At 44.5% G+C, this 8,105-nt stretch overlaps 1 protein-coding gene across 1 annotated transcript; it reads left to right on the plus strand.

The window, feature by feature from the left end:
• The first annotated feature begins 720 nt into the window (after positions 1-720).
• Positions 721-7,416, plus strand: DMRTB1 (DMRT like family B with proline rich C-terminal 1). The gene is made up of 4 exons (XM_027649009.1): positions 721-1,326; positions 2,900-3,129; positions 3,810-3,954; positions 6,244-7,416. The coding sequence occupies exons 1-4, from the start codon at positions 870-872 to the stop codon at positions 6,348-6,350; spliced, it is 939 nt and encodes a 312-aa protein (XP_027504810.1). The 5' UTR covers positions 721-869; the 3' UTR covers positions 6,351-7,416.
• Positions 7,417-8,105: the final 689 nt, after the last annotated feature.

Below are 8,105 nucleotides of genomic sequence, written 5' to 3' on the forward strand. Positions count from 1 at the left end.
CGACTTCGAAACACACTCTTTTGCATGTTAGAATTGTTTCAGAGCAAGCAGATGTTATCTGGTTCTCTTGAAACTTAGTAGAAAGCTTCACAACTGCTTGGTGGTTAATTGTTGTGGTGCTCTTTTTAAGGTAGAAGCAGCTATTGGCACCGTAGGATTTTAAAACACAGTTATTGCATAGGCGAGAAAAATCAGCAGTGTTTACATTGCAAAGTGAGACGTTTTCTCCTGAAATGGGTTACTGTGTAAACCATGGGTTTGCAGCTACTAGCAGGAACAAATAACAAGTGCTTTCTAAGCAATACTAGAACTGGAGCATTCCTGTATTTCTAATTGTAAGACTGCCTTTGTTTCCAGAGAATAAGGAAGTCTGAGAAAAGGAGACGGGTCTTTCGAATGACATATGCTTTCCACCTTCATCTTAGTACCTTCTTTTGAAAAACAGAATGATGAAAGTGGTTCTTTTCTGCTGAGGCAGTCACTCCTCCTGATCAAGAGAAGCACGCTGCAAATTGGAAACAAAACAGGACTGAAAACCTGTGCACACTGAAAGTGAACGCATAAGGGGTATGAAAGTGGCTGCCGATTGTTAAAGTGCCAAAAGTGAAAACTATCTCTTAGGGCAATAAGGGACACTGCATTTCTCTCCATGCTCACCCAAAACTCCCCCTCCCTGCATGCACCAGCACAGGACATGTGCTGCATGCCCCCTGCTCCTGCAGGCTCGGCCCCCCTAGGCTGAGCTTTGGCGCCAGGCTGCACCAACGGGCCTCAGGGGGACCCCAGGGGAGCCCTGCCTGGCCGAGGGACGGGAGGCCGGGGGGCCAAGGGCGTTCACCACCCGCTGCCCCACGGGCCCGGGTTGTTACATGTCGGGGCAGCACCCCTATAAGAGCCCTGCGGCGCTGCCCGCGGCCCGAGGGCGGGAAAGCTGGGCCATGGAGGCTGCTGAGGCCACGGCGAAGGGGGCCCTGCGGGCACCCAAATGCTCCCGCTGCCGCAACCACGGCTTCGTGGTGCCGGTGAAGGGCCACGCCGGGCACTGCCGCTGGAAGCTGTGCCTGTGCGACAAGTGCTCGCTCATCACCGAGCGGCAGAAGATCATGGCAGCGCAGAAGGCGCTGAGGCAGCAGGAGCCCGACCCGCCGGCCCGGGCGGGCGCGGACCCCGCTCCCTCGGGCGAGGCTTCGGGGGCGGCGGCGGCGGCCGAGGACGGTGCCCCCGAGCACTGCGGCCTCGAGGGGAAGAAGGGCGCCCAGCCCGACGGCGGCAGCTGCAAAGGCGCGGTGTCCTGGGGGCCACCGCCGCCTCCCTTCAGGGACCTCGGTAAGGACCTGGCCCCAGAGCCGCTTCTCCTGTGTGTTCATCCTCCTCTTTCCCTTTATCAAACCCTGCCGCTTGTGCAGTTCGCACCTGCTGATTCCTCAGGCTCTGCCCCCCGCGAGAGCCATTCCCGCTGTCTGTCCCGCTTTCCTTCCTCAGGGGGCTCAGCCGGCATGTCGAATGCCCAGCCCGCGGGGCAGGAGCAGCGTGCTCGGCCTCGCCGCTCCGTGCGAGGCTGCAGCCTAAGCAAGTGGCTTTTCTCTTGAGAGGGAAGTTACTGTGGGAGGGCGAACAAACTGGGGTCTGCTTTGCATCTTTCTCCCAGTTCACTGTTTATAAATTCACAGGCACAAGTCTCCAGCAGCAAAAAACTCAGCGATGGCAGGTAAGTGGGGAAGGTACTGCTGCAGTGTCTGAAGCAAGCATTTTATGATAGCCCTGTAAAATAAAGAGACCTTTTGGCCTTAATTCCTGTAGAAAAAACTAAACTTGGCTGGCATGACTTGGTGTAAAAGTGCCTTTAGTATTTTAGAGCAGGGCCTAGATTTTGCAAGTGGAGCAGTTGTGTGGTCTCTCACCTCTTAAATTGCTTCCTTTAATAGAGTCTTTCATGTAACTTACTATTTATTATAGTAACTGCATTCTATTACTATTTAATAATTTTACAGAAATCGTTGCTGACTGTAACAGTCATTAGTCTGAGCTCCAGAGAGCTAGTAGACTGCAAGACAAAATGTTGTTCTGAGAAGCCCAGAGGAGACTTGTTTCAGACGTCTCTGATGTCCACAGATTACTGTCAATAACTTCCTTTTTTTAGTTTTGTTTCCAAAGAAAATTATGTTTATGGATGATGCCAGCTGTACAGTTGCCTGTCAGTCCTTCCCTTAATAACATTTTTAACAGCCTGACCAACTTCAAAAAAGGTTAGGCACAAACAATGTAATTGTACTACTCCAGAAGTCACTTCTACTCTGATGTAAATTCTTCACCTTCTCCACAAACAGGAGAATGGGCAGACAAGAAAGACCCTTTTCATATTCAAATAACTGCTCTCTTTTTTTTTAAAGACTTCAGAGAGGTCATGTAAGATTGAAGATGCTGAAATAACTGATTTCTGCATCTGAAGTTGCCTGTGTGTGACCCTAAAACTGAGCCCATCTGTAAATTAACTTAAGAAGTGACAGATAGGACTCTATTATTAGAACTCTAAAGTCAGAGCTCGTGTTATTTCTGTGGAATTTTGTTTTAAGTACTGCTAGAGTTAAAAGTCCTAAGGTAGGTTGTTTGGCTGTTGCTGATGTTCTGAAAGAGATTCTACAGCTGGTGCATTACTGAGGACAAGTTTCACAGTGCACAAGGCAGAAAAGAACGCAAAGTAACTGCGTTACAAGTGTCATCTGCTGTGCCTTTCCTTAGTTCCAAAAAAATTACAAAATAAATTCATGAGGAGCTAAGCAGGAAACCAGAGGACCCGATTCTCCTGTCTGAGAGTGGAATTTGTCCCTGCAGCTACTTTTACAGAACTCCACAGAATCACATGGATATTTTTATTTGTTCTTTTCTCGTTGTTTCCTAGTTCACCGGGCTTTTCCTCCAGAATACACTGTCAACCCAGAATACCTGGAGAGAGAGGCCTCGAAAGTGTACCCTGGGTGTTCTGGGGTGTATCCTTACCACCCATTTCCCATGGGATTTGCCATCAGTGAGTCAAGCAGTGGAGAAGCACCACCTCCAGGGATACCACTTCAGAGAGGTTTCCGACACATTCCTAGCAACTATGGGCCAGGGAATGCAGCTTCTGTATCAGTAAGTAGCTGGCTTTTAATTACCTCTGCTAATACTGCTGCCTTTATTTTTAGCTGCCTTTCTGTTGAAGTACCCATGAAAAGTCATCAAGTTTAGCAGTTACTTCACAGCATTTTGATATATTACGTTGAAGAAAACAACAGCAAAGGGTGATGTTAATAGTCTGACCTGAACCCACAACAGCAAACCCATACACTTCCAAGTGGACAGAATTTGTGAAGCGTTTTGGGCCATTTATATCCTGCTAAATTCTGCAGCAACCTTTTGGAATGATGGCAGTTGGACACTTGCACATGGTCATGTTGTGCCAGTGTAGATGGCACAGATATGCATTGGGGGATTTCTCTTTTTCCATGCAGGACAAATCTAATGGGTAGGAAAAGCATCAGGGCTTGGCCAGGGTACCACAACCACAGAGAAAGAGCGTGGCTGCTCCTGGTTTAAACCAGCTCCTCCAATGAGATCCAGAACAGATGATGAGCACTTAGGCCAGTTTTGCTGAGACATGGTCTGAGAAGCTGCTGCTTCCCAGTTTCAGCATGTTACACTGGGCACAGGTTTTGCACATGTCAGTAAGTGCATGGATGTGGCAAAAATTGAAACATACTTGTTTAATAATGGAGATGTATCCTGGAGAGAGTCTTTAGATGGAAGATGATTTGCTTCATGTGTTTCCACAGGTTCCAGACGGAGGTGGAGATTTCCATCAAGGATACTACACTCCTCTGCCTCCATTCATCCCACCAAGTTTTCTGACAGGGATTCATTACATTCCAACTGCCGTTTCACTGAACATCTTGGCTGAAACATCCAAGGAAGCACATGGTAAGGAAGTATGAGATGAGTCCTGGGAGATCCACCATTAACCTGGTTTCAATATCTAACCACAGAGATGGAAACCCCAAGGGACCTTGATCCCAGCTAGTTGTGAGGGGTTCCCAGAGTCCTGAGATGGAGCCAGGACTGAAGTCCTGAAGTCCTGGGACAGATTGCCAGCTGGCACAGCTCTGGGAGGGGCTGACTGAGGGAAGCAGCCTGGCATGCTTGGGCTTTCTAGCTGATAAGCATGTCAGTCTCAGGCAGACATTGAAGGCCACAGGACTCAGAGCTATTCAGAAAATGATCTGCTGATGTTCTCAAAATGAAAATATTTTCTACATAGCTAGTTTGCAGGGCATATTTTAGAAATTATTTGGCTCTGTTGCAATTTAGACAAGTTGTTAAAAAATATTGTGGACTAACCCTTATCACGAATAATATGAAATTTTTTGCTCATCTGAAAATCCTACTTTTTAATTGCTGCAAAAGAAAGATTGAATCTTCAAAATCTTGAGTTGATTCTCTCAGGAATTTTAATTTCTGGCATAGATTAAATCTTTGTGCCCCTCTACTTTGTGTCTGTTTCATGTATTGTGCCTACATGTGAACATATTTGTGATTATATTCACAAGTTTTTCATTTGGCTGCAGCAAGCTGTGACCACAAGAGGGTAGAGCTGCTCAGAGAATTAGCACTAGTACTGGATGAGCAAATATCCAGTTTTATTTTAAATTTATTTTTTATTTTATGGGGGTTTTTTTAATTTACATTTTTGAAAATACAGATAAATAAATACAACTTTATTTCTCTCCTGAGTTAGAGAGGAAGAGAGGAAAACAAGCACTAGCACATAAACCAGAAAGTGTATGTAGGGATTAATGGGTTTTGTGATTGGAAATCTGGGGAATGCTGCAGTGGCAGAGAATTTGTAGGGAGCTGCAGCTTTTCTGTTGGACTTCATGGGAATGGGAAGGAACTGGGAGTAGCACACAAACATGGCAGACATGGAGTGAAGTTATAGTATTGCGTGAGGGAAACAGGAGATCCAGTCCTGTAGTGGTAGAGTGAAATTGTACTGGCCAAAAATGATGAAAACAGGATAGAGACACCAAGAGAAGAGCAGCCTCCCCCCGAGAGCAAAATGCCATCTAATGACCTCAGCCCAGGCACAAAGCCATAGGAAACAATGCATCATGGACTGTGCTGCTCAGAGAACAATTCAATTTTCTTAGTACTATGGAGAAAGTAGAAATTAATTCTACTGCATTGCATTTGTGCTCCAGGGTATGTAGGAATTTGCAATTGTAACCCAGTGAGGGGGATAATTCTGCATGAGGTCATACAAAATAGCCTGGCAGCAGAAAATGCAGATGTAGAGGGAAGAGTGAAACTAATAAATCCTTTGATTCTGGAATTCAAGATGCTTGAAAAAGGAGAAAAGCTGTAACATGTAATGCATAGGGACGTGTTAGGATTGCATAATGTCTTTTTTCTTCCAAAACCAAACTGACTCCAACCTGCAGTTAGACTTGGGAATATCCTTCCCCCAGAGACCTCCAGAACTGAGGTGAAAGGGGCTTTCTGGTAAAACTGTTGCAGGAAAATGGATATAAAAACTCTAGCAGGGAACAAATGGTGAGGAAAGGTATTTGTGATCTCTGGCCCAAAGGAAATCAGAGATGAAGACAAATAAAAAACCCAAGTCCTACCTGAGAAAGGTGTTCTTAGACTAGTATCTGTTACCACAAAGATTTGAGTCAGTATGAGGCCAGTTTGGTTTACAGTGGTGATGTGAAGTATAGGTCACGTTGTTACTTAATTTCATGCAGTATGAACTAGTAGTGTTATGGAGATTTAACAACTTAAACACAAGGTATGTCCAGTAGAACAGACAGTACAGCTTCTGAGGGTAGACTCTGCTTGCAGATTGTTGCCTTTCTAAAAGAGCAAGCTGCAGAAAAAAAGAAACAAACCCCACCTTGCCTGTGAGGAAATGAGGGAGCTTTTCATGCAAATTGGCAAGGAAATACTTCATAAAATGAAAATCCCTTGTTGGATTTGAAGAAGGGTTTATTAATTGGTCTGTCCAGGTCTTTGAGAATTCACAGGAGTGTTAAAAAGGCATGGCATAGGTTCACTGTGGGTATGTGGGTAAAAGCATCTACCTCATACTTCTATTCCAGTGCAGCTTCAAATGTGGAAATGTGATGGGTACCAGGTGCAAAGAGAACTGAAATACAGGGTTTGAGGGTTTGGCTCTGTTTAACTCTGACATTTTTCTGTTCTTCATTTTAGCTACTGAAGCTGACAATGAGGATTCAAGGGTGGTTCATGAACCTGGACAACCACCTTCTTCCCCAGAAGAAACAAGCAGAGACCAACCTGTGCACTCTAAACAGTAAATGGGCTGGAGAAGAGCTGAGAGCAGGCAGCACTGTTTTCCTTTCTGAGGAGAGCGTTAGTTAATGAGGATTGAGTGACACTTAGTCACTGAGCAGCTGAACACAACACTAGAAGCTAGAAGGGGCTTAGTCCCCTTTATGATCATGTTAGAGCTACCAGGCTCACAGCTCTGCCTCCTGAGCACTGTAAAGCCCACATTCCTAGAATAGGTTTTCCAGTGGAAGCAGCAAATGATTATGACTCTGAATTTGTTCCTTTGCTGAGGTTACGTGGCTCCCTGACCTTGGAGTGAGGTCTCTGAGCTGTGTGCATTCTGCAGCATTTTCATGTTCATGACAGTAGTCAAAAAGGTGTTGTTTGTATCTCTTTGCTTTAAAGGAAATCTGGTTATGAATGTTATGGAAGAGTTAAGTGATGTGGAGCCTGAGGACTGAGGGAAAGAGGATGGGAAGACAGCCTGTGTTGCTGATGAACTTGGCTGCCTAAGAAGATGATTGACTGGATTCAGCAGGGTAAGGGAACAGGAGGTGCTGGTCCAGAAGGACGTGGCAGGAATGTGTGGAAAGGCCTGGTGCCCCCACACTGTTTTATGGGTGAACTGCCTTTAAGGTGTTCAGGCTGGGGACAAACTTGATTTGGAATCACCTCTTGTCACACAGGCTTCACATCTGGCATTTTGAATGTCCTTGATGATTTATACATGATTTCAATGTTGCTGAACTTGTGACTAACTAAAACTAAACAGTGCTGTTTGTTTCTGAAGGGCTCCTGTAGACAGCTTTATCCATGTGTATTGGGAGAGCACTGTGGTGTATCAAAGGTGTGGAGAGATTGCCCAGGAAACTGGGACAGAACACCATTTAGAATAATAATTACTCAAATCCATACATACTATGATTTTTCAGTGATGACCTTTAATTAAAAATGAATTAATTAAACACTCCTCTGCTGTTTTGCCTAGAGGAATTGGTTTTGTACTAAGTGCATCAGTTGTTCATGTTTGAATAATTAGGGTGGGACTTTTGTATAATTAAAATGATACATTAAATTGTTGTTACAGTTTGATGAGTGTGTGCATGTATTTTTTTCTAGTCAAATGTCAGATGTTGCCCTGAACAGCTCTGTGTAAAAAACTTGTCTGGAGAGAGATTTAGGTCTCAGTATTTTTCTTCTATAATGTCTGTCTGCTGCTGTAGAGGTGAGCACAGTAAAATAAACAGACTTTTCTGCTACTTGTATTAATAATCCCTTGCTCAATGCAAGAAGTAAAGAAACTATACTAAGCTGAACATTTATCTTTTTGTTTAATGTAGTACATGGTCTGCTGGAATGCTTTGCAGCACGCAGCGTTTGGGGCTGAAGTGAAAGTGGCAAATTTAGAACTGCCCAGAGGAAAACCAGAAAAATGAATATATCCATAGCAAAGAATCTGATGTACAACTTGTTATGTAGCAGATTTACAACGGGATCTTTGCTCCCAGCAGTGTCCCAAACCTGCTCTTAAAACTGCTGTCTGCTTGGGAAAATCTGGATACTTTTCAAAATAAAATAATCTGCAAATAGAAATACCAGCAGCGCCCACAAAGCAGGTTCCTCTGCAGATGGTTTGTTTTTTATAATATAATGATTTAAGAAAATAATAATGTACAGTATGAATAGTTGAACAGTCTCCTTCCCAGATATTTTTCTAAAGTCATATTTAGTGTTGTATTACTCCTTAAATCTCAAAGGAAGGTGGAGTCCAGCCCATTGCA

Source organism: Corapipo altera, unplaced genomic scaffold (genome assembly GCF_003945725.1).
Source record: "Corapipo altera isolate COAL_440 unplaced genomic scaffold, ASM394572v1 112, whole genome shotgun sequence".
Lineage (NCBI taxonomy): Eukaryota > Metazoa > Chordata > Aves > Passeriformes > Pipridae > Corapipo > Corapipo altera.

Excerpts from the sequence above, each read along its gene's own strand:
- DMRTB1 (XM_027649009.1), top strand. The coding sequence starts at position 870 with ATGTCGGGGCAGCACCCCTATAAGAGCCCTGCGGCGCTGCCCGCGGCC. Across the intron at positions 3,130-3,809 it reads GGAATGCAGCTTCTGTATCA|GTTCCAGACGGAGGTGGAGA; the intron begins GTAAGTAGCTGG and ends GTGTTTCCACAG. Across the intron at positions 3,955-6,243 it reads AACATCCAAGGAAGCACATG|CTACTGAAGCTGACAATGAG; the intron begins GTAAGGAAGTAT and ends TCTTCATTTTAG.